A 27,321-nucleotide genomic window follows, 5' to 3' on the forward strand; every position below is an offset into this window, starting at 1 on the left:
TTCTACTATAACCTTGGGCTGATCAAAGCCTTGTGAATGGATTTAGTAGACGGAACTGAAAGAAGCCAGTCATATATATATATATTTATGTGTGTGTGTTTATCTCCACACCATCACTTGATAACAGATGTTGGTGTGTTTACATCCCTGTAACAATGATTTGGCAAAAGAAACCAATAGAATAAGTACTAGGCTTACAAAGAATAACATTATTTACATTATTTACATTTGACGGATATTTGTCCTCATCTTGTTTGTTGTTAACACAACGTTTCAGCTGATATACCCTCCAGCCTTCGTCAGGTGTCTTGGGGAAATTTTGAACCTGGGTTCTCATTCCTAACGATGTTACTATTATTATATTATTGTTATTATTACTATTATTAATCAGGTCGCTGCCGTGAATCGAACTCGGAATCTTGGGGTTAGTAGCCCGCACTCTTAACCACTACGCCATATGCCCATGGGCAATTATGGAGTGAATTTTAGGGCTTATAAATCTATTATTTTTCTATCCTTCCTCAATACCGGTTCCCATATGCTATTCATATCTGCACTTGGTCTGCTTAGGAGGTTGTTGTGTCCTAGCATATGTGAAAGCAGTGATTAATGTAAGTAGCCAACGTCTGGAAGACTCCGAAGAAGCCGTACTAAACAAAGGTCTCAACTTTGCGACAACCATCAAGCGCATGCCATACTTGGACATAATAGCCCCTATTGAAGAGATAGCCGTAAAGATACCAAAAGCTCAGGGAGATGAACTAAGGTGGAAGGTGAGACAGGTACTGGAAAAAGCGAAACTTCCCAAACCAAACATCACTAAGGAAAAAAAGTTCGCTATTAAAAGGATACAAAGAGACAATTCCATCAAATTCTCCCAGCGGACAAGGGAAATGCTACAGTGGTGATGAACAAGTCTGACTACTCCGAAAAATTGGCAAGTCTTATAAGTGATGGTAGCTACAGTAGAGTAAAGAAAGACCCAACTCTGAAAACAGAGAGGAAGTTGTCACAGATCTTGATCAAGAACAAGGATCACTTCACACCAATGAAGTACAGACAGCTGACTCAACACTACAGTAAACTACCACACATGTACGGTCTCCCTAAGATTCACAAGAAAGGTATTCCACTATATCGCAAGCCAACCTTCACTGGGCGATACCTTAACTTCAATTCCCATCATCCAGACAGTGTAAAGAGAGGAATTGCTCAGTGCCTAAAACGTCGAGCAAAGAATATAAGTAGCGATCGTGATACCCACCACGAAGAAATGATCAAGCTCAGTAACAATCTATTAAGAAACAACTACCCCAAGAACATACTATCTACTCCAATTATGAAGAAAAGAGAGGATGAAACCAATAAACTGTCCACAGTCTGTCTACCCTATGTGAAAGGCCTCTCCGAAAAGATACAAAAGATATGCAGCCCATATGACATCAGGGCAGTATTCAAGAGCAATACAACACTTCGCAAATATCTCCTTCAGGTAAAACCACCAACAGAAGAGAATATGACCAAAAACTGCGTGTACTCCATTCCATGCAGCTGTGGTAGGTTATACAAAGGCGAAACATGTCGCACCCTCAAAATAAGGGTAGAAGAACATCGCAAAGCTGTGACACGAGGAGATATTGATAAATCAGGTATAGCTGATCATGTATGGCAAAATGGAGACCACCTCCCCCTGTGGGATGAAGTTAAAATAATAGACAGGGAACAACACTGGAAAATACGAAAACTAAAAGAAGCAGTACATATGCTAGGACACAACAACCTCCTAAGCAGACCAAGTGCAGATATGAATAGCATATGGGAACCGGTATTGAGGAAGGATAGAAAAATAATAGATTTATAAGCCCTAAAATTCACTCCATAATTGCCCACGGGCATATGGCGTAGTGGTTAAGAGCGCAGGCTACTAACCCCAAGATTCCGAGTTCGATTCACGGCAGCGACCTGATTAATAATAGTAATAATATAATAATAGTAACATCATTAGGAATGAGAACCCAGGTTCAAAATTTCCCCAAGACACCTGACGAAGGCTGGAGGGTATATCAGCTGAAACGTTAACAACAAACAAGATGAGGACAAATATCCGTCAAATGTAAATATTGTAAATAATTCTTCATCTCTTAAATATAGAACTGTATTATAAAGAATAAGTTCTGGAGTCAATTTCTTCAACTAAAAAAAAAAGAGCTTAAAGGCAATGCTCAAGCATGGCTGCATTCAAATAACTGAAACATGCAAAACATATAAACATACATATATACATGCAAATAAGACATGTACATAAGCACACATATACAAGGATATAAATACAAATTTATGCAGATGTGTCAGGCTGAGTAAAAAGTAAGCAATGTTTTGAAACATGAAATTTATCACAATATATTTCAAAAATGCAGAAATTTTACTCATCAAAGTAAGTACTTTTACTATCAACACATTTTTGCCAACGAGTTACAAGTTTGTTTATTCCAGTAACATAAAAATCTGGAATTCTGGAGCTGATGAACACTTTGAATGCACTTTCAGCATCAGTTTGATTTTTGAACTCATTCTCTTGCAAGAAACCATCAAGGTGCTTGAAAAAGTGGTAGTCGGTAGGTGGAAGGTCTGGGGAATAAACTGGATGGGGAAGAACTTTGTAGCCAAGATCTCTCAACTTCTGGAGCATCATTAGAGAAATGTGTGGTTGAATATTGTCGTGAAAAATGATTGGCCCTATTCTGTTAACCAATCTGGGACGGAGGAGTAGCAGTTTTTCGTTCATTTTGGCAATTTCTTGGCAATATGTTTCTACAGTAATGAGTTTTAAGAAGTTATAGTGGATGAGTCCAGCAGTACACCACCAAACTGCAATCATAACCTTCTTTTTGAAGAGTTTGGGTTTAAGGAAGGTTTTTGGTGCTTCATTTTCATCCAACTTCTGTGAAGAACGTTTATTATTGTGCAGAATCCTCTTTTCATTGCAAGTTACAATATGGTTGACAAATGGATCAGTCTAGTTATGGAGAAGAAGCAACAAGCAAATTTCATATCTGTGCATTTTCTGATTTTCATTCAAATCATGTGGTATCCATTTGTCGAGCTTTTTTGATTTTCCACTCGCATGCAAATGGTTGCAGGCAGTTTTCTGGCTAACTTGAAGTTCTTTTGCCAGTTCGAGTGGCTTTACATGGATCTTTCTCAATGATGGTCTTTAGTTGACTGTCATCAATGACAGATAGGCGTCAACTATGCTCATGATCTTCATGGTTCAGGTCTCCACTGCAAAACTGCTTAAACCATTTTCAAGCTGACCACTCACTGGTCATTTTCTCACCAAATGTTTCATTGATATTGCAAGCAGTTTCAGCTGCTTTATGTCCTTTTTTGAAGTTGAGTAGCAAAATTGCTTGAATACTGTGCTTTGACACTTCCATTTCAAATGATTGTAACAACGGTGGAAAAAATATCAATGTTAATTTATTGATACATTTGGGCAAGTCTATGTCTGTATTATCAGAGAATTGCAAAAAAAAAAAAAAAAAAAAAAAAATGTTTAAAAGTAATTCAAAACTCTGCAAAAATCTCGTACAAATTCTTCATGGTTCAAAATGTTGCTTACTTTTTACTCAACCTGATATATACACATATATTTTTATATACAACTGTATATATACATTTACTCACATACATAAATATGACATACACATGCATAAGTAAACATAAACACACACACACAAATATATAGAAGCATATATAAACACAACAAATGGATATCATCATCATTTAGTGTCCAATTTTTTTCCAAGCTGGCATGGGTCAGACAGAATTTGTTGAAGCAGATTTTTTAGAGCTAGATGCCCTTGCTGTTATCAACCCTCACCTGTTTCTAAGCTAAGTGATATTCCCTATGGACAGATATTTTTTTTTACAGAAATGAATAGCATCACTTGTTTGATAGTGACGTTTGATTACAACTGTCACATGATATCAAGACAGGGGTAAACACATATTAATACTAACATTAATATCTTTTATCTTTTACTTGTTTAAGTCGTTTGACAAATCATTCCCAGAACTTATTTTTCTTTAAAGTCTGGTTCTCTTTCTATTGGTCTTTTTTGCTTAACTGCTAAGTTATGGGCATGTAACACACCAGCCCTGGTTGTCAAGCAGTGGTGGGGGATAAACTCAAACATAAAGATACATACATACACACAATGGGCTTTTTGTTTACAGTTTCTATCAACCAAATCCACTCACAAGGTTTTGGTCAGCTTGAGGATACAGTAGAAGACACCTGTCCAAGGTGTCACACAGTGGAACTGAACCCAGAACCATGCAGTTAGGAAGCAAGTTTCTCACCACCTGGCCATGCCTGTATATACACACACACACACACAAATGAATAATAACAGACACTGGATAATTGTCAGCTCATTACAGCTGTTTCTTATGTATTTTTAATAGAAAAAGGCATAAGAAACAGCTATAATGAGCTGACAATTATCTATCATCTGTTATTATTCATTTGATTATAATATACCAAGTGGATTTACAACTTGTCGGATACCCTAGAGTATACCAACAACGTACAATTCAACGTAATGCATGCTTTGGACCAGCCCCTTAGATGCTAAATACTCATAGGGTTAGTTTTCTCTGTGTACATAACTGGAATATCCAATTTGATTCTTACCAATCGTAGGCCAGAACCACAGGTTTATCCAACCCTACCTGGTGCATATCTTTTCAAGTACTTGATTCTATCTGAATCTTTATTTTACTATATATATATATATATATATATATATATATATATACATACCGTAAATCCTCGGGTATAATCCACACTTTTTTCTCAAAATTTAAAGGTCAAAATTTCTAGTGCGTACTATATACGAAGTTAAAAATGAAAAATATTTTCTAAGCAAAATTTTCCAAGTGATAAATATGTAAAGGCAATTTACCTAACATTTATTTTTCACTGACGTTATTACTGTTATTTCTTTATTTTCTGCAAACAAAGTGCACAAAAAAGCTACACGTTTGCATTATGTCATACATACAATAATAATAAAGGACATTACCATATATATATTTACAAACCAAAGACATTATATAGACCTCATTGACTCAAGTTAGAGAAGGGTGCCTATTATACACAAGGTTTAGGTGTTTCAGAGATACAGCCCCCTAAAAATCCCTTGCGTATTATACTCAAGGGCGGACTATACTCAAGGATTTACGGTATATATACACACACACACATGCACACAGACAACAGGCTTCTTTCAGTTTCCATCTATCAATTGTACTCACAAGACTTTGGCTGGCCTCGGGTGATAGTAACATTACTTGCTTAAGTTATGGAGTAGGACTGAACCTGAGATCATGTAGTTGGGTAGCATATTTTGTAACAACATAGCTATGCTACACACACACACACACACACACACACACACCTACACACACTCATATTAGCAATGGAAGGAGTATTAATACTGAATAGCAATCTTTATGTTCTACTCAATATGGATATCCTGTTAAAATGCCAAATACTCCAGTATCTGTCCTGATAGAACCTCTCATGCAGATGCAAATCATCTGGTATGGGTGTGGGAACATCCAGATCATGTGATTTCAGCATACTGCACTTCCTCAGTGACAGGTACATGCTCACTGCTTACCAGAAACAACTCACTGTCATGGTAAACAGAATAACAATAGCTGAAAAGCCATTGATGCTGTAAACAGCCAAGAAGCTTACTAAAAAAATATTAGTGACAGAAGCAGTATTAATATCAAATAGCAATCTTCATATCCTACTCAGTGTAGATGTATTGTTAGAGTAGAATATAAAGATTGCCATTCAGTATTAATGCTGCTTCTGTTGCTAATATTTATTTTATATAAGCCTTCTGGCTATTTGTGACATCAGTAGTTGAAAAGCTACTGTTATTCTATATATTGTTGACAGTATTTGGCTAGTATGTGGCGAGCAGGCACTTGTCACTGAGGAAGTGCAGTATAATGAGGAGCTCATATCAGACAAATTCTTGTCTGCTAACAATATATGTGTGATCTTAGCATCATGTGTCTGTATGAGAGGTTCTCTCAGGATGAATGCCACAATATTCAGCATTCTAACAATATATATACATTGAGTAGGATATAAAGATTGTTATATATATTCTTTTATTTGTTTCAGTCATTTGATTGTGGTCATGCTGGAGCACCATCTTGAGTCAAACAAATCGACCCCAGAACTTATTCTTTGTAAGCCTAGTACTTTTTCTATCGGTCTCTTTTGTGAACCACTAAGTTGCAGCAGGGATGTAAACACATCAACATCAGTTGTCAAGCGATGGTGGGGAGGCAAACACAGACACACAAATACACACATATATATATAAATACATATACACACACACACACACACACACACACACACACATATATATATATATATATAAATATATAAGATGGGCTTTTTAAAGTTTCTGTCTACCAAATCCACTCACAAGGCTTTGATTGGCCTGAGGCTATAGTAGAAGACACTTCCCCAAGGTGTCATACAGTAAAACTGAACCCAGAACCATGTGGTTGGGAAGCAAGCTTCTTACACACACACACACATTATATATAATATATATCATCATCATTATCATTTAACATCTGTTGTCCATGCTGGCATGGGTTGGACGGTGGGTTAGTAAACTGGAAGGTTGCACCAGACTCCAGTCTGATTTGGCATGGTTTTCTATGGCTGGATGCCCTTCCTAATGCCAACCACTCCGAGAGTGTAATGGGTACTTTTACGTGCTATTTGCATGACATCGGTATCTGCTATGACTGTGATTTTGCTCGGCTTGATGGGTCTTCTTCTCAAGTACAACATAATGCCAAAGGTCTCAGTCATTGCCTCTGTGAGGCCCAACACTTGAATGGAACTCAACTACTTGGCCTCTGTGAGGCCCAACATTCAAAATGAAATCAGCCATTTTGCCTCCATGAGGCCCAATGCTCAAAAGGAACTCAGCCACTTTGCTTCCGTGAGGCTCAACACCTGAAAGGAACTCAGCCATTGTTGACAGTAACTTCAAAGTTTCAGCCAACTAAGCCATCATTGGCTGCACACATTGGCTTATGAATGAAAGAGGAGTGCTCAATACATATAGTAGAGGATATGGTTCTTTGTTATTGAAACTGAAGCTGAGTTTGTCTCATGACTCAAGTTTGTTTGAACAGAAAAATGCTATATACACACACACAGAGGCACATGCATCCCTCACATACACATTGTTCTGTGCTTATGTTTCTGATTGCACTTATCTCCCCAACCTTTCCTCTTTGCGAGAGTTGATCTACCTCCAATCCTCAGTACTTACCCCTACCACCTCCATCACATCTACTCCAACCTATTTTCTTCCATAACTACTAGCACCTCCTTTACCAAAACTCAACTTATCTTACTGATACTAACCAATTTCTTATTGTTTTTGCAGTCACTTTTCCATGCATGCATGGGTTGGATGGAATTTTTGTCAAGCCAATTTTCTTCAGCTGGATCCTGTCACCAAACCTCATCTGTTTCCAAGAAAAGTAATATTTCCTTATAACCAGACATGTATTCCACTTCTCAATCATTGTTCATACATCATCATCACCATTAGTTTCTATAAATACTTCTTCTTCTTCCATCATCTTTGAAACTGTGCATTCTCCACCTCTCCAACCATTACACAGAGCGATTTCTGTATCCATCAGTTCTTTACCTATATATCTATCCTTCTATCTGGTATACTATTTAACCAACTGAACCACACCATTTCATTCAATGTCTGGTGAAGCCTTTGGGCAAAACTAAGTATAATTTGTTGGACTCATAGCTATTGATTAATATATATCTACATACACACATGGAGAAGGAGCACAAAGGAAATGGTTAAATGAATATTATGAACATTAATGTATTAGTTTAATCAAAATAATGCATCTACAGTATTAATTAAATGAGTTTATACTTATATTTAATTTTTGTTTTACTTCAATATTGATAATTTCTTGACTAAATTAATATTGCTAATGATTATTTTCATTCAAAATGTTGTATAATAATAAACTGAGAAACATTTATTTTGGGATAAGGTGTCAGTATGTCAAAACTATTTGCTGTTAATGCTACTTTCAATCTCCATGTTATGTTTGAATTCTTTATCATTTATCCTTACAACAATAAGGTTTTAAACTAGTTGAAATTGTGTTAATATTAATTTATGAAAGTAAAGAATACTTTAGTTATTATGCCTACTTTAAATATAATCTAATAAACTAATTAATTTCAAGGCAAGTACTAATATAATGCAGGCATGAGAAGAAATCACTGAAAGATGTATTAGGATTTTAGAAAATACTGGTTGGCATAGGTGGTTGAAGATGAAAATGTTAAGAGTTCAATTAATATCTTAGAACATAGAAAACATGACTTTGCTCTCTCTCTCTCTCTCTCTGTGTGCATAAAGTAAAATATGATATCAGGCTGAGTAAAAAGTAAGCAACGTTTTGAAACAGGAAATTTATCACAATATATTTCAACAATGTGGACATTTTACTCATCAGAGTAAGTACTTTTATTATCAACACATTTTTGCCAACGAGTTACAAGTTTGTTTATTCCAGTAACATAAAAATCTGGAGTTCTGGAGCTGATGAACTCTTTGCAGGCACTTTCAGTATCAGTTTGATTTTTGAGCTCCTCTTGCAGGAAACCATCAATGTTCTTGAAAAAGTGATAGTCAGTAGGAGAAAGGTCTGGGGAATAAGCTGGATGGGGAAGAACTTCATAGCCAAGTTCCCTCAACCTCTGGAGCATTATTAGTGAAAAGTGATTGAGCATTGTCATGAAGAATGATTGGCCTTCTTCTGTTGACCAGTCTGGGATGGAGGTGTAGCAGTTTTTCGTTCATTTTGGCAATTTCATGGCGATATGCTTCTGCAGTAATGGTTTTTCTGAGTTTTAAGAAGTTATAGTGGATGAGTCCAGCAGTACACCACTAAACAGTAACCATAACCTTCATTTTGAAGAGTTTGGGTTTAGGGAAGGTTTTTGTTGTTAATTTATTGATGCATTTCGGAAAGTCTATGTCTGTATTTTCAGACAATTGCGAAAATAAAATTTAAAAGTGATTCAAACCTCTGCAAAATGGTACAAATTCTTCATGGTTTAAAACATTGCTTACTTTTTACTCAACCCAATATTTTCAACTAGCACTCAAAATTATATAGAGTCAACTTTCTGGACACTTACTAGATTATGGCACTTGCTATTAAGAGAAGGCTGTTGCTAAAATATGCATCTGTATATTATAGGAGTTGAATCAATCAACTATGACCTTGTACTTAAAATTGTACTATGTCAAAATAAATATCTAGGACAGTCATGTAGCTATCTATAATGTTTATTTCATGTGGCCAAATATACAGGTGTCTGTTTGCTGTAGAGAAGGAAGTAAGCTCTTAGTTTCAATTCCAAGCTGTAACTATTTCACTTAACTTACATTGTTAACTTTCTTTAAAACGCATGAAAGCCACAACTTCCAGTTCTTTTTCCTCTGAAACCTTGGGTTCCATGCTTATGAGGAAAAATTAACAGAAAATCAACCTCAAAACCTTGTCTTTGAGTCATCATGACAATACAATTACAAGCTACTTCTGGAAATTAAATAACTTTAGAAATAAAAGATAAATGCAGAAGCTTCTATGTAGAAACTGTTCTTATGATTATACTGATTTCTAACAACATATAGCCTTAGGTGCAAGATATAAGTTCCCCAAGATATAAGTTTCACACAGACAACAATTTCTTTTTCCTGATATGCAATTGCATATATATTTATGCATAGCCCAACTATCCCAGCAAAAATGCAAGTGCATTATCACTGGTAAACCTTAATGACAGTTTTATTTAATCAACATGCACCATTGTTATTTCTATTAATTCTATTTTCCATCTCACTTTTTGCACCCCACCGCAAAAAAAAAAAAACTAAAAGAAAATTACTCAAATTTCTATATGCAAAGTTGGGCCTATATTACAAGTATGAATGCATGAAAAGCTTTTTTCTGAATATGTTCCACTGAATTGTAGTGCATTTAATATGCCAGTGCATCTTCTATGGCATCAAACATGGTATATTTTTCTTGAGTAACCAATTGCAGCATTTTTCACATCTTTAAAACTACCATCACAACAAGTGACTCACCTTCCATTAACCTTTTAAATTTTTCTTTCCATAACATCAGTGATAACAATATAAAAAAAACTTGCTTCAAAAACTTAAGAAGCACATACTAACATTATATCTAACATATACTACTGTGTGTGTGTGTGTGTGTGTGTGTGTGTGTGTGTGTGTATATATATATATATATATATATATATATATATATTTAACCAATACTGTGTAATAGACAGATGTAAACATCTTGGTGACAGGAAAAGTAGATAAGCCAGACTAACTTCAGTTTTGTATTGAGATTTCCTCAATGACCAGGTACACTTCTAAACTGTCTATAGAGACACTACTTATAAACTCACTATTACTACAGGCTTATGTAAAGATGATTGACCTACTAGCATTATATGATATATGCAAACCGGTCTTTCTGTTTTGGCAGCAAGTGTAATTACTATTAATATACTATTAATAGTAATTACTATTAGTGCATTAATACTATTAGTGCATTAATATTTTGTTTCAATGCTATATTATACTGTAGAATATATCAATAGGTTTTAGTCATAAAGATATTTTATATAAAAAGACAAGGTGTTTATAGCTGTCTGTTACTTAATTTTGGTTACAGTTTATAGATATATTCTGCAGTATAGTACAGCATTGAAACAAAATGCTCATAATACACCAATAATTTATTAAACAATTTATATATGCAAACAACAACTATACTTCTGAATCAATAATAGAGCTTCTATGTGATCACTGAATTTGTGAGAAATAGCCATCAAATCTTCCTTGACCACTTAAAAAACAAGAAAAGGAAACAATAAATAATGTAATACTAGATACACAATGTCTTATTAAAGGCTGGAATGACTTTGATCACAGGTCTGTTTGAAGAGAGTTAAACCAAGGCTGAAATAATGACAATCTTTTTGTAGGCAGCGGATTATTTGTCTTGCAACACTGTCAACGGCGAGCTGGCAGAAACGTTAGCACACCGGGCGAAATGCTTAGCGGTATTTCGTCTGCCGCTACGTTCTGAGTTCAAATTCCGCTGAGGTCGACTTTGCCTTTCATCCTTTCGGGGTCGATTAAATAAGTACCAGTTACGCACTGGGGTCGGTATAATCGACTTAATCCGTTTGTCTGTCCTTGTTTGTCCCCTCTGTGTGTAGCCCCTTGTGGGTAGTAAAGAAATAACACTGTCAACAAGCACAAAGCATCAATGTTGTAATTGTTAGTCATTATTGGTGCTCTTGTCACTTCATTTTGTCCATAACCTGAGTAACACTAGTCTAAAAATATTCAGATTTTGTTATTTAGTATCAGTGGAAATCAAACTATCAAACACTTCTTACAAGGGCCAAGGCAGATGAAGTTCTGAAGTTTTAGAAAAAGAACCCCCATCCTCGAAAACACTGGCCCCAAAACAAAGCAATGTTAGTAATGGGTGTATCAGCCCCTAATGCAAATGTATTTTCAAATATTTGCTGGTATACAAGTGCAATGGTTCTGGGTTAAGTGGAACACTAGAGGTATCAAGAAAAAGCTGCAGTTAGAGAGAAGACGGATAGCTGGAGGGCCCAGTTGTGCATATACATACATATACAGTGCTTTCAGAATGTAGTTTGTTGTTAGCTCAAAGAATTGAGTTAGCACACTCATTACTGAATGTCAGGCTTTCAGTAATACTTATTCTTTATATTAGCAAGTAAAAAAAAAACAAAAAAACATTTAGGTATATATTTGAAGGATCTGTAGAATAAATACAAACATTGGAATGTTATTTTCTAAAGGGAAAAAACTACTAGACCACCAAATGTCCTACATTTTTTTTACACAAGGCATGTAAATAAAAATGTATTATCAATTATTAAAAGCTACACCAAATACAAAACATTAAAAATAAATGATGGTGCATTTTAATATACTTGAGAAAAAATTCTTAATGTAGTTCTTTCTTTTTAATCTACTCAATTTTGAGATGATTTCAATTAAATCTTAAAATACTTCTAATGGAATCCTCTTACAGTAGTACTCCAAAGCTTTGATACTCTTCATAATTTTGTATCTATTTTTTAAATGCTACTTGTGTTTAAAGTGACCCTGTAAATGTAAATATATAAATAAAATACCGAATATGTGTACTTTACAGGTGAATTATTGCTTCCTTCAAACATCAGCCAACCATGATGCAGATGTGATACCTAAGTTTAGGAATTAAAGCAGAGGAATATCGCTTGTTTAAAAGGGCAATAAATGATTTTTCACATGGCTTGAGCTGATAACACATGTTATAGCTATTTTGAGGGATAGATTAAATATCAGTTGATGTTATATACATTGGCAGGCAACAGTGCTTGCAACTGTTTTATCAATTTTTCATGGAACTCATTCTCTTATATTTCTGATGGTTTAGAAAAAAGAGATAAACATTGAAATTTTTCCATCTAAAGCTTTGTAGATAAACAAAAAATCATCATCAACCACAAATCATTCTATTATTTGCACCTCATGTAATCTTAAGTCTTCTTTGAGCAAACATTTTTTTCTGAAATGAACTTGATAGATAGTTGTTAAACAATAAATTTGAAACACTGTTCTTGATGTGCTGACAGGAAGCAAAAATACAACAATAAATATTGACAAAAAAAAAAAAATTAAATTATTATTTCATGACTTTTGAGTAACAACACCTAATAAATCCTGAGTGGTTGCCTCTGCAAAGTGTTATCTTAATTTTATTAATAAAAACGTATTTTATTGTCATTCTCCTTTCTTGTTCATTAATTTTGGAAAATAACAAAATCATTATCTCACCTCTAATAATCCTTCATTTACAAATTGCACTCTTGACTTGAAAATAATGATGTCAATTAAATAAACAAAGTCACACAGGTAATCCAATGCCATCCAATAGTAGAAGTTGTCCTCTGTTTGGTAAGGGAAGACACCCCGCAGAGGTATCACGGTGCAGTTGTATAAAAAAGCCAGAGTAACTAATGCAAGCCAGGACATATATAATTTACCTAGAGAAGAAGAAAGAAAAGAACATGATCATTATCACTATGATAGCAGTATCAATTCAAAACACAATCACATAAATGAGGGATACTGACTTCTAATCAATCACAATTCAGGCAATTAACAAAACCTTCACATACAACCATAAACACAATTAGCAATATACATGAACACTACAAGAACATTATTTTCAACTAGCTGGTCCTGTGCCATCAAAAATGATGGCTAATTATAGTATTTTATATATGAAAATGGATGGTAAATCAAATTAATACACTTGTCCATGTTATCTAGTGGTTGTCTTTTGGAATGTGACATCGATCATCGTTTGTTACTGAAAGAACGCTAGTTCATATATACTGACATTCACATACTTCCCTTGTACACGCACACACATATGCACATATACTCACACAAAGTTGAAACGCTGTTTGATTTTTCTTTTCAGCATTAAATGTTCACCATCCCACTTCCATTGCATATACACACACAAACATTCACATACCTCCCTTTTACATACACACACATATACTCACACAGAGTTGAAACACTCTTACTACCAGTTTGTCATCACCTCTTCTTTTCTCATTCATATGTTGTGATGGAGAAAAACATGAGTATTATTATAGTAGATAAAGTACAAAATAAGGTAGATAATAATAACAGATACAAACATTCACATACTTCCCTTGTACACGCACACAAATACACACATATACTCACACAGGGTTGAAATGCTGTTTGATTTTTCTTTCCAGCATTGAATGTTCACCATCCCACTTCCATTGCACACACACACACACATTCACATGACTCCCTTTTACATACACACACATACTCATGCAGAGTTGAAACTCTAATTTTTTTTTTCACAGAACTTCCATCATCCCAAAACTAAGTTTGCCATCACCCCTTCCTTCCTTCTTCATCTATCACCTCTTCCTTTCTCATTCATATGTTGTGACAGAAAAACACAAGAGTATAGTAGATTCATTTCACCATATATATATATATATATATATATATATATATATATAAAAAATGATAATAATTAACTAAACAATATCAATTTCCTATTTATAGTCATATTCAGGGATGGATGCCTAATTTGTCATAATAAAACCCTAGTAATAGAAAATTCCAGAGACCAATTTAAGCCACATTGGACATCTCTCTGCAGTAATCTAAATTAATCCATGCTGGTTGAATAGCATATCACATGTTCCATGCACACATTTCTATACTGTCCATTGCAATACCAAACACTGATTGATTCTCACTTATGTAAACATTGTTCTAGGTGATGCTAAACCAGAGTTTATACAATGTAATAAACTTATAAGCCACTGACCAAGAGTGTGACAGGCTTATCTTATTGCTACAATTCTGATTACTCAACACAAACACAATCGGAAGATCACTTACACTACTACCTCATGGCCACCAACACAACTACCAAAGCTAAAGATGGAACACCTACACAGTCACTCAACTGTTTAGAAATAGCAGCTAAATTTCCCTCAGGTCAAGACATATTATGACAATCATGATACAGATATATAAGGAGGCCAAATAGCTACATCGGGAATGCGTTTTATTATATAAGTCTACTTGGTCATAACTGAACTCTCAATGTAGTCACTTGATTTGCTGGAAAGAGTAGCTAAACCTACACAAAATCAAATCCTATCATCTAAAAACAGGAAAAATGATTTTAGGTAATGTGATCCTAAATTATCTAGTCTGCTTGACCAAGGCTTACCTAAGGTTACACAACAGCAACAACACTATACCAAATCTGTATAACTATTAACTAAATGACAATTACTATCAATAGTATCTTACATTACCCTTACTACCAAAGTATTCATAACAGAATTACTATTTTAACCCTTTAGCGCTAAGATTACTCTATCAAATATAATGGTTACATTATTGTGAATTACTCATGCATTGTATTGTAGCTTTGACATTTCAGTGATGGGATTCTTTACTTTGGGAATGACATTGTAGAGTAGGCCTAAGAGGTCTGATCTGGCTAGTTTGAAAATAAAACAGAAAGAATATTTGGGCCAGATATGGCCAGTTTAAATGCTATGATGTTAAGGCATTGAGCTACTTATTACATTGTCATAGATTCAAATCAATACTACTATAATTGACAAAGTGGGAACTAACATATCAATGTTATCACAACAAATATATCAGCATTACTATTTTAACTTCACAGTAGTTATGATATTAAGGTGATGGGCTAATTATTATTTAGTAATAAGTTCAAATTGTTAATATAATTGCTTAGATGGGAGCTAATATACATAATTTAATAAGCTAAGAAGTTAAAATAGTTTAACCCTTTCATTACCAACCCAGCTGAAACTGGCTCCGGTTCTGAGTACAAATGTCTTGTTTTCATAAGTTTTGAATTAGAATCTTCTTCCAAACCTTAGTTACAATTTATGTTTCTAACACTAGCTGAATGATAACTAAGTTATTTTACTAAATTCTTTGTTATATTTAAAGTAATTGAAAGAAACACAGAGTATCTCAAAGAAAATACAGTAACGAAAGGGTTAAGATTACATCCTTAGAGGGAGAAATAATCATCTTACAAATGATGAATTCTGGTAAGAAAATTCACAGGGAAACAACTCTAAAATTTAAATTAACAAATTAAAATTATCTACGAATAGAATGCAATGGGGAATGAATCAAATTTTTGGTATACTGAGACAACTCTGAATCTACTTCCTCATCAAGGAAATATAGTTTGTTACTGCCAGATCTTAGTTGTCTAGAGCTAGAGAAATATATAAGTTGTTATGGAATGTCCCATTTACAGTTTGTGAATGGCAAGTGGCAAGAAGGGCATTCAACCGGAAAAACAATTGCTACAACACTAAAACTATCCTACTGAAACAAGCACAGTAAAATGGATGTAAAAAAAAAAGTCATTTGGTGGCACTTTAACATGATCATAATCAGAATGATAAAACTAGAACTAGATTTTTAAGAATAAATAAAACTGAATGTAACCATGTGATTTAAAGTTCAGTCACACTGCATGGCACATTGGACAAAGTGTCTTCTACCACAGCCCCAAATCAACCAATGTCTTGTTAGTGAAACTTGGCAGATGGAAAGCTTTATAGGAGTCTCTGTGTGTGCGTTTTCTAAGTGTTTCACATTGACACTATCTATTTAAATAAAATGATGTTGTTTATTTATATAAACAATATATTCCATAGCTTGGTGGTTTCCATTGGAAAAAATTACCTTACTTGAATAATAAATGAGGTTTGGTGACAGGAAGGTCATCTGACCACAGCATACAACCTCAATATGATACGTGTCTTATGCCATAGAGAAAGAGAATGTGAAAGCAACAATGATGATAGCGATGATAATATATACACACACACACACATGTACACAATACACACATATTGTCACTGTTTTTGTCATCATCATCATCATCATCATCATCATCATCTTCATTTCACATTCGTTTTCTGTGCTGGCATGAGCTAGATGGTTCAGTAGGATCCAATGAGCTTGAGGATTGTGTCAGGCTCCACTGCCTACTTTGGTATGATTTCTCTGGGCGGATGCCTTTCCTAATGACAACCACTTTACAGAGTGTGCTGAGTGCTTTTTTTAAAGTATGGTACAACTGAGGTTGCCAATTAACTAGCCAGGGAAAAAGCTCTCTTGACTGAGTGGAGATGCAGGGGAGTGTGGCCTTATGCCAGCTATTGAATGACATGATAGGCATTAAAAGGTGTGATAGAGGGACAAAAACTGGAGTCTTGCTGTAGAGGAGAAACATGGCTAATCTGCACTGTATACAGATGGGAGTAGCTGGAAAGAGATAAAGAATCAGAGCATATCCTCAAGGTACAAGAAGGTGAGTATAAGAGAGAAAAGGAACAGGATCAGGAAGGGTGGGTGGGTAGGCTTGCAAGAGTGTTAAAGGAGAGTGATACATGATTAGAGATGGGGATAGTGGTAAATATAGTGAATGGTGAACAAGGTTGGAGGCATGGTCAATGATGAATATAAATTTGGAAAGGAAGTGTGTGTATCTCTCTCTCTCTCTCTCTCTCTCTCTCTCTCTCTCTCTCTCTATATATATATATATATATATATATATATATATATATATATATATATATAAAATCATTATCCTCATCATATCTTATGCCATAGAAAAAGAGGATGTAAAAGCATTAATGATGATGGTACTGATATATATATATATATATATATATATATATATATATATATATATATATATATATATATATACAGACATGTACACAACACACACATGCATATCATCACCTCATTTTCTTGCCTGCATGAGTCAGAAGAATTCATTGAGGCAGATTTTCTACATCTGAATGCCTTTCCTGTCACCGTCCCTGACCTGTTCCCAAGCAAGGTAATGTTTCCCCATGGCTGGACATGTTTACATGGAAGATTGGAAATGAATAACATGGCTTGTAAAATGGTAATATTCATTTACAACTATTGCATGCTGTCAAGACAAGGAAACACAACCCCACCCCAGGCACACACACACACGCGCTCGCACACACACACGCGCTCGCACACACACACACACACCACACATAATGAGCTTCTTTCAGTTTCTGTCAACCAAATCTGCTCACAAAGGCTTGGCTGGCCTGGGGCTATAAGTAGAGGACACTTGTCCAAAATGTCACTCAGTGGGACTGAACCTGAAACCACAAGTTTGGGAAGCACACTTCTTAACCACGCAGCCAAAGTGTATTAGAATCACTATGCTTTGTGTGTGTGTTTTCTTCTATCATTTTAGGGATTACTTCATTTTATTGCTTTTGAAATGATATATTTTTGCTCTCAGTATATTATTTAGACATAAAGATTCTTCAGAGGAGATTATCTTGAAACAATGCTATGTTTACTACTACTTCCTGAATTGTACTGATGGATTTCTGAGATTTAATGCCAGCCCTGTTAGATATTGCTGATAATAAATAAAACATTACTCTAACATATAATCTCAGGAAAAACTTTGCAGATCTCTCAATTTTGAAACAAGGCCAAGATATTTCATGTTTCATATGGATTACTGATATGTACAAGTCAAAACTGAAATGTTTTAGTTAAATCTATTGATTTTTTTTATGGCTCATTAAAAGAGGTTATAAATATTCATGCATTAGGGGGTCAAAATCTCATCATCTGCTGAGAATTATTTGAATGATTTCCAAAAAGAAGCTAACTGCTTCTTTTATTCCACCAAGAAAATAGCATTTATTTCTGTTTTATAGTTGCAGTTGTTGTTGGTGTGCTGTTGTTATTGTTCCACATCACTATGATTGTTGATGCAACAACAACAACATAACAAACATCATCACCTATTAAGGATATTGCCACTCAAAGCAATATAGCTAATTTTCTTTTTATCAAGATTTTTTTCATTGATATTTATTAATAGTTTACAGGGTTGTGAACATGTGACCTAGTTTTAGATTTCTGCTTGAAGTCTTTTTCTTTTCATCGAAGTAGCTATTAACCTTAGGAAAATCCTGTAAGCTATTAGTCCTATTTAACACTCCAGCCCTTTTCATAATTTGAAGCTTCATATCAGCCTAGTGATGGTAACAAATCTGCAACAGTCTACTTCCTTTGATGTATAATAAAGAGAAGTATTGTAAGTTATGTCCAGAAATGCATGTTCTACTGTGGTCATCAAAGACTGTTAGAGAAAGGAAAGAAGGAAGGTTAGAGAAAGGAAAGAAACGTTGCATAGAAATTTACTAAGCTTTGGTAAACTTTCAAATAAGAACTTTTAGGTTAAATATCTGAAGTTAGTTGCAAAATGCCAAATCTGTCAACTGCTTCTGTGCACTCTCCATCTTGTGTTAGATTTAAGAAATGAATTAGCTATTTGTGCAGAGTTAAATTGTGTGCAAGGAAACTATCCAGTTTTGTGACAGCAGATTACTGTCTTTGTGTTGTAGGCATAATAGAAATCAAGGTTGGGGTAGTTGAAGAAAGAGAGCCAGCTAATTCATTAAATATTCTTACCAATCTTCAAATACTATTTGAGAATAGAAAATAAGAGTAAGAACTGAAGAAGTGGCTCTCTCTAAATATATTGTGCTGAGGTTGTTAATTAAAGTTTAATAGCTATCATTAAATGGGTTTAACTAAATGATGTATTTTTCATTGACATCACTGACAAGACCAGAGAAGGTCAAAATCATGTGAACTGGTGGTCTTGGTGTTGGGAGTAGTAGGGATTTATCTCTTTGCTAGTGATATAAACAAGAATGCATTTTGCATCAAAAAGCCAATATGAGGGCTTCTCTCAGGGTAGCTGTAGCACTATAGTTTGTTCTAATAGAACATCAATGTTTAAGTGGGGATAAATATTACCTCTCAGTATTAATACTGCCTCTGTCACTAATATATATATATATTTTTTAACATTTTCCAAGTGTTCTATAATCCTTAATGGGTCACTGAGTTGCCACAAGAGGCTACACTTTCATCAAGTGTATTGTGAAAAAGTTAGTATGGTAGAACCTGTCTTTATTCAGGCATTTTTTATGGCATGGAATTGCAGGTTTGAAGAATAAAGAGACCCAGCTGTGAAATGAATTAGTGTGAAACTCAGCTTGCCTAGGATTTACCATTATACTATCATACTATGTAAAAATCTTAGTCAACTAATCAAGCAGACTTGAGTAGACTAATCTGTGCTGATGAAGCCTAATATACTGAAACATGTCCCATAGTTGTTCCTTGCATGTAAACAAAGATCAAACTTTCGTTCTCAACAAAACTATGTAAATTAACTTCAAGAATCAATTTTTAATTTCTTGTCATTGTCTATATTTTTTCACAGTCACTAGCAATTATTATTCTTGTTTTGCTTTTCCAACTATAAGAGACATTTCAATTAATTAAGATCTTTTTTTAATACAACATTCAGTACGTCACCTCCTGACTTTTTAAAAAATTTTTATCATGCTATGGTTTTTGAAAGATGTATTATTGTTATTAGGAAATTTCTAAGTGCAGTGGAGTTGCCAGAATCAATTCTATGTAGTATTTAATCTCATTCATCGACTTTTTGAGTTCAAATTCTACTGCAATTAACTTTATCTTTCACCTCTCATCCCAGAAGGGTTGATTAAACAACTACTAATCATTGATTGATTTAATTGATTATAACCCCCACTTAAAAATTCTAACCATGTGCCAATCATTATTAAGAAATTAATAAACTTATTGAGAGAGCTAACTAAAATAAAGCAGTAGCAATAACAAGGACAATAATTATTGCAACTGAAATTACTATAATTAAATATGTTTTTTTTAAAAATTACTCACAATATGTCTTATTTAGAAAAAATAAAACATCTTCGAGTAGCAGTATCAACAACAACAACAACATGTTAGGAGGAAATTTCTTTGTCATTTATTCTATATAGCATTCAACAACTTAACTGGTTATTGTTTATTTCTATGTCAACTCTAATTGAACAGATCCATGATTAAAAGCATTCAATGACCATCCTGTTTTTTTAAGTAGTATCTAAGACTACATTATTCAATGTATGCTTCAATTTTTTAAGATGATAAAAAGTGACTTAAAGAAGATTTGGCTGCTATTTCTTACAGATGATGTCCTTATGTTTAGCTTCATTTCAACCTTGATACAGCAAGCCTATGATCAAAGGAATTCTAGTTATGGACAACCTGCCATTTTTCATGGACACAGTATGTTTTATAAGAGCTGCTTCTTTATAAAAACAGTCATATTCCTTATATCTTCTTCCAAAACCACATCAGCTAATCTGCTGTTGATATATGTTTCTTTTAAATTGATTAAAGGATTAAAACAGAAAAGTTCTTTATCATAACAGTTTAATCAATTTAAAAGCTATCAATTACTAAATCAAAATAGACTAGACAGCTAAACCAGAAAAGTTTGACATTTCAATAAAGTCTATTCAATGTGGTAAGGTTATGTTATGGATAAGGAGATTCAAATGTTTTGCCATAGCTATCAACTATCAATTCAAACTTTAATCCTAATAAACTAAAGCATTTGTTCCAACAATTTGGCTTAAAGTAGCAGACATACAAGACTGAACAACTCATGAGATGAAGCATAAGTAAAACCACCCACTGAAATATATGCAAAATACCTTTTGCCCATACAAATTCAAAAGTTCAACAAAATGAGAGATGAATTTCTATAGAATTTAATTAATTCATAAATATATTAGTATTTCTATTACTTCATGATTACAATTTTAATTTTATAATAACTGCAGAAAGTAAATTACCATTTATAAGAAATTCTTTTGTATATGGAAAGTATTCAAACATTATCAGGTCCAGATGATGAGAAAATACCACCTTAACATTGCATAGTGCTATCCAATAGGCTAAGTCTTTCAAATAAGCTCAGTCTAATGTAGAAGTGTATCAGATATTTGTTGCTTCAGTAGGATCTTTTGATGTTAATTAGGAAAATTTAATTGGTAAAATTAAGCAATTTACTACAGTAATCCTTAAAACTTGAAGAATATGCTTTTTCTGTAGCACTTCAAAGATTCACCATAAAGCATCATGTTCAATGATAAACTATCATTTGGTAAAAGTGTAAAAAAAAATGTAAAATGGGAAGACACAGAGCTATCATTAGCCAGTCAGGAAGCACAGCTTTTCTGCCCCAGATTTGAAAACAACTTCTTCAGTTATTTAATCTAAAGCTATTTCTCTGGCAACTCTATGGATTTCTTGGGTCTCTGTGGGTTACTAATGGGTTTCTTCTACTTCCTGTGATAACAACAAAATTAATAACAAGTTAATCAAAATTCTCATAGGTACAGGCTGATATGAAAATTTCATCTGTCAAAAATTAGCTAATCAACTCCAACAGGAAATATATCCAAAAGTAGGCTAAATCCAAAATATAAAATTAAATTTGTAGATTCTGCATCACTAGAATATCTATAAAAAATAGATGATATAATAACTTTCTGTTCATACACAATGTTGTACTGAAGGGATTCTTCGTTTACTTTTTTTAAAATTACAAAAATGAAATTTAGAGTTAGTTACTGTGACTGGGGAATCTGCTGCAATCTTCTTATACAGTATGGAAGATAAAAAATTTCAAGATTCAGATATTTCAAAACTCTAAAGAGAAGGTTTCACAGAATCAAATATTTTACCATGCCAGGCACAGATGTCAGTGGTTACTAGCAATTCCAGTTAGAAAAGGCTTGCATAGAATTCTCTCAAACTTTCAACAGTTTTGTAGAGCTTAATATTAACCCAGTTCTCCACATAATCTAGTCAATGACATTAGATTGGTATAGAAATAACTTTTTATAACAATTTTTCTTATTTATAATTATGATACATATTTTCAGTTGAACTTCTATTTAACTAAATTCATGTAACATACCAGCTTGCAGTACAGATTTTGAACAACTGAATTATAATAATGGTTTCACTTTCTCTTTTTATTTTAGGCAGTTAAGTTGAAAAATAAAAAGCAAATTTTAGTCATGTTATTGTATGAGTTCAAAATGGAATGCAACAAAGTAGAAACAGTTCATAATATCAAGCAATCATTTGAACACAGGACTGACAATGAATGTACAGTTCAACATTGGTTCCAAAAAGTTTGTAGTAGAGACAAGAGTCTTGAAGATGAGGAAGATAATGGATGACCACATGTGAATGACTACAATCACTTAAAGGCCATTACTAAAGTGGACCTATGCAGAACAGCTTTAGTTGCTGAAGAACTAAGCATTACTATTCAACATTTGCTTGACATTCATTTCCTCCTCACTGAAATACCACAAAGCTCAACAAAATAGGCACAGCATAACTGACAAAATAAAAAACAAAAAAAGTCATTACAAAATCTGGTCTGGGCTTCCTTTATACAGCAAAAATGATTCATTTCTTGACTGTATTGTGCCATGTGAGGAAAAATTCCATCAAAAACCAAAAGCTGTATCAAAATAAGTTTACACTTTCTGGTTTTTAGTAAGCGGAATCATACTTCCATTTCTTAAATCCTTGTGACAATATCACAGCAAAGAAATGAACAAAATGCCCCAAGAATTGTATTTATGAACAAGATTTGTTAATTGGAAAATATAAATTTAACTCAATGACAACACCTGACCACATGTCTCACAAATGATTCGGTAGAAATGAAAAAACTTGGTTATGAAATTCTACATCAGGTAGCTTACCCCCAAGGGCTCTCTTCAACTGATTATCTATTTTATGCATGATATCTTTCTGTAAATAACTGATAGTAGCTCAAATGCCTTTGAAAATTTATTCAAGACACCAGGATTCTATGCTATTGTAATAAGCAGACTTGTTAATTGTGGGTAAAAATGATTATTTATTGATATAATTTATTCTCAGCTGAGCTATATTGCTTCAAGATGATAGTTAAAAACCACAATTATTTTTGCATCAATCTGATATGTTCAAACAAATATTATAGCGATACTGATATAAATAGTGCTTATTATTAAGTAGGAAAGAATGTACTCAGCTTTCCAAGCAGCCAGGAATCTATATTAATTTATTTGAATTCCTATCGGTGTTGTATGCAAATCATCGTCGTCATCATGGTTTGAATGGTTTGACTGGGCTGGTACGCTGGAAGGCTGCACCAGACTCCAGTCTGATTTGATTTGGTTTTCTATGGCTGGATGCCCTTTCTAATGCCAACCACTCCAAGAGTGTAATGGGTGCTTTTATGTGCCACCAGCACGGGTGCCATTTGTATGACAACATGGTACGTTTACGTGCCACCGGCATGGCTGCCAATTTGTGTGAGACCGGTATCTGTCACAACTGTGATTTTGCTCAGCTTGATGGGTCTTCTTCTCAAGCATGACATAGTGCCAAAGGTCTTGGCCACCAGTCAGTGCCTCTGTGAGGCTCAAAGTTCAAAGATCATGCTTCACCACCTCATCCCATGTCTTCCTGGGTCTATCTCTACCAAAGATTCCCTCCATAGTTAGAGATCGGGATTCTTTATGCAGCTTTCCTCATTCATATGCATCACATGACCATACCAGCATAGTCATCTCTTGCACACCACATCTGATTCCTCTTATGCTCAACTTTTCTCTCAAGATGCTTACACTCTGTTGAATATGCACACTGACATTGCACATTCAGCAAAGCATACTGGCTTCATTTCTTTCAAGCTTATGTATGTCCTCCACTGTCATAGCTCAAGTTTCATTGTCATGGGGCATAGCTGTTTGCACACAGGCACCAAACAATCTGCCTTTCACTTTGAGAGAGAGGCCCTTTGTTGCCAGCAGGGGTAGGAGCTCTCTGAACTTTGCTCAGCCTGATCTTATTCTCACAGCTATGCTCTACCACTACTAACTTGGTCACCTAGATATGGAAGCTATTTACTACCACTAGCTTGTTCCCCCTGGCAGTTGATGGAGTCTATTTTCTGCACATTTTCAGCATTTATTGTACCTGTGCACCTTCCACATACAAAAGTTAGTTTCCCTGTTAACATTTCTCTGATATTGCTGCACCTTCCACATACAAAAGTTAGTTTCCCTGTTAACATTTCTCTGATATTGCTGCACCTTTCATGTGTCCAAAGCTTACACAGGATGCATCTTATGGAGTTTCTACCTACTCCTTTTCTACGGATTGAGCTAGGCCATCTACCTGAAGGGATTTGTGATTTGTCTGTCTTCCTACTTACTATGACTTTGGTTTTTGCTAGGTTAATTCTAAGGCCCTTCGATTCTAGACCTTGCTTTCATACCTGGGACTTCTTTAGTTCAAGTAGTGATTCAGCTATAAGAGCAAGGTCATCAGCATAGAGGAGTTCCCAGGGGCAGCCTGTCTTAAATTCATCTGCTATTGCCTGGAGGACTATGACGAACAAGGAGCTGAGCACCAATCTTAGGTGAACCCCTACTTGTACCCTGAATTCTCTGCTGTACTTGTTGCCCACCTTCACCTTACTGGTAGCTTCCCAGTACAAGGCTTGTATGGCTCTCACTAATCACTTGTCTATCCCTTGTTTCCACATTGACCACCACATAAAAGATCGGGGGACTCTGTCAAAAGCTTTCTCCAAGTCAACAAAAGCCAAAATACAGAGGTTTATCTTTGGCTAGGTATTTCTCCTGAAGTTGCCTTACCAGAAACAGAACATCAGTGGTGCCTCTACCTGGTACAAAACCAAACTGCATCTCATCTAGACTAACTCTTCCCCTAATTAGTTGGGCTACGACAAAATTATATAAAATGGATAGTTGTCACTGCTATTGCTAATATTTTGCCTTTTACAACATATGCTAGAGATGAAATTATTACTGTAATATTATCACAAGGTGGTAGATCAGTGGTGTCTTTCTCAATGTACTTAAATCAGAAAATAAACTATTACATTTTTGAGAAAGATGCATATTTTGTTATAGGAGCTGAGAGAAAATGTGAATATTTTTTTTTATTAAACATTTTAATTTAATAGCAGATCAAAAGTTTATTTCAATCATGTCTTACAAAAAAAAAAAAAATGCATGGAAAAGTAAAATGATAAAATCCTACCCTGAAGAACTGAACTTTTTCATCTTCTATGCTCTATAAATTACATACCTGGCTTGGAGAATGTTTCAACTGATCACCTGTCCAGTACTTGTGTTACTACCTCAGCAACTATAACTTTAGAGTTACTATCTAATTCCTTAGTACAAGGAAAATAAGTACATAAAAGTACATAACTTAAGTATGTACCTATTGCCACACACATAATAAAATCAAGTGTAATTAAAGGAGGACATGGATCTGTGGAGCATGAAGAATTGGATTCTTCATGATGACAATGCACCCCGTCACTGAGCTCATGAGTTTCGTGCCAAAAACATGGTAATGCTTCTGCACCTGCTCTATTCACCAAATTTAGCACCCGTGGACCTCAATCTTTTCCCGAATATGAAAATGCAGCCCTATAGTCACTGTTTAAACACCTTTGTCGAGATCAAGAGCAAATTGCAGAAGGTTCTCAACTTGTTTACAGAAAACAACTTCCAGACCAGATTCCAAAAGTGGCAGAAATGCTAGGGCTGGTGTATTACTACACAAGGTGACTATTTTGAAGGAGATTAAGTTAAAACTTAGGTAAATAAGTTATTTTTTATTAAGCATAACTAGTCGGGGAACTTTGTGATACCACCTCGTGTATTTTATATAATTGACAAATTTTCTTATTTCTATTCACCTTTTCACTGCAAGTGTAACAAGCACTTCTACTGTAAGAAAGTGCTTAATTTATTTGGAATGTCACTTTATGGACAAGGTTCCATCAGATCTACTAAGTTGAAACACATCCTAACTATCCAAGGGATTACTACAAAGCTGCATGACTATATATAATCCCTTAGATAACTTACAGTGTGAAAGATATAATGGGATGATTTTGAATTATATAAAATTAGTTCTTGAGATCAAAAATTAAATTTAAAATTTCACAGTGGGAGAACATATCACTGCATGTTCCACATGACCATTACTATGTACAGTTACCAGGAAAACTATGGCAGGAAGCTCTGCATTAAAACTCTTTATGGAAGGCTCTTTTAATTTTCTAGAAAGGCTTTACCAGATCATCACAGCCCACTTGGGTTTCTAAACATGACATAGTTATTTGCACCATCATATATGTCCAAATATGCAAAGTTAATGAAACCCCAAAACTTCTAGAGACAAATCTCAATTATTCTCATGTCAGGTTCATAAATGGCAGAAAAGTTATGGTTTCTAACCAGAGATCTAGCTCCTTATGTATGAGATGAAAATCTAATGATCCCAGCTATACACGACAATTGACCAGTTCAAACCAAAGTGATAAATAATCTTACAATTGTTCAATAAATTTGCAAAATAGATTGAAATTACTCCTGCAGATACACCTACAGCTACATTTGTGGCACATCCCCAAAGTGCATGACTTCTTAGA

General features: G+C 34.5%; 1 protein-coding gene and 1 long non-coding RNA gene across 5 annotated transcripts in view; one reads left to right on the forward strand and one right to left on the reverse strand.

Annotated features, from left to right (window-relative positions):
- Positions 1–7,947, forward strand: part of LOC128248105 (uncharacterized) — a 17,553-nt gene extending 9,606 nt beyond the window's left edge. The window contains exons 2-3 of the long non-coding RNA XR_008264372.2: positions 6,212–6,279; positions 7,509–7,947. This is a non-coding gene — a long non-coding RNA (uncharacterized LOC128248105). The remainder of the gene's footprint in view (positions 1–6,211; positions 6,280–7,508) is intronic.
- Positions 1–27,321, reverse strand: part of LOC106872261 (cyclic nucleotide-gated channel beta-3) — an 846,337-nt gene that overhangs the window by 74,823 nt on the left and 744,193 nt on the right. For all 4 annotated transcript variants that reach the window (XM_089354856.1, XM_089354849.1, XM_052968620.2 and 1 more), the window contains one exon: positions 13,065–13,273. In XM_089354856.1, the coding sequence (XP_089210982.1) occupies positions 13,065–13,273 (209 nt within the window). The remainder of the gene's footprint in view (positions 1–13,064; positions 13,274–27,321) is intronic.

Source organism: Octopus bimaculoides, chromosome 1 (genome assembly GCF_046866305.1).
Source record: "Octopus bimaculoides isolate indiv1 chromosome 1, ASM4686630v1, whole genome shotgun sequence".
In the NCBI taxonomy this organism is placed as follows: Eukaryota; Metazoa; Mollusca; class Cephalopoda; order Octopoda; family Octopodidae; genus Octopus; species Octopus bimaculoides.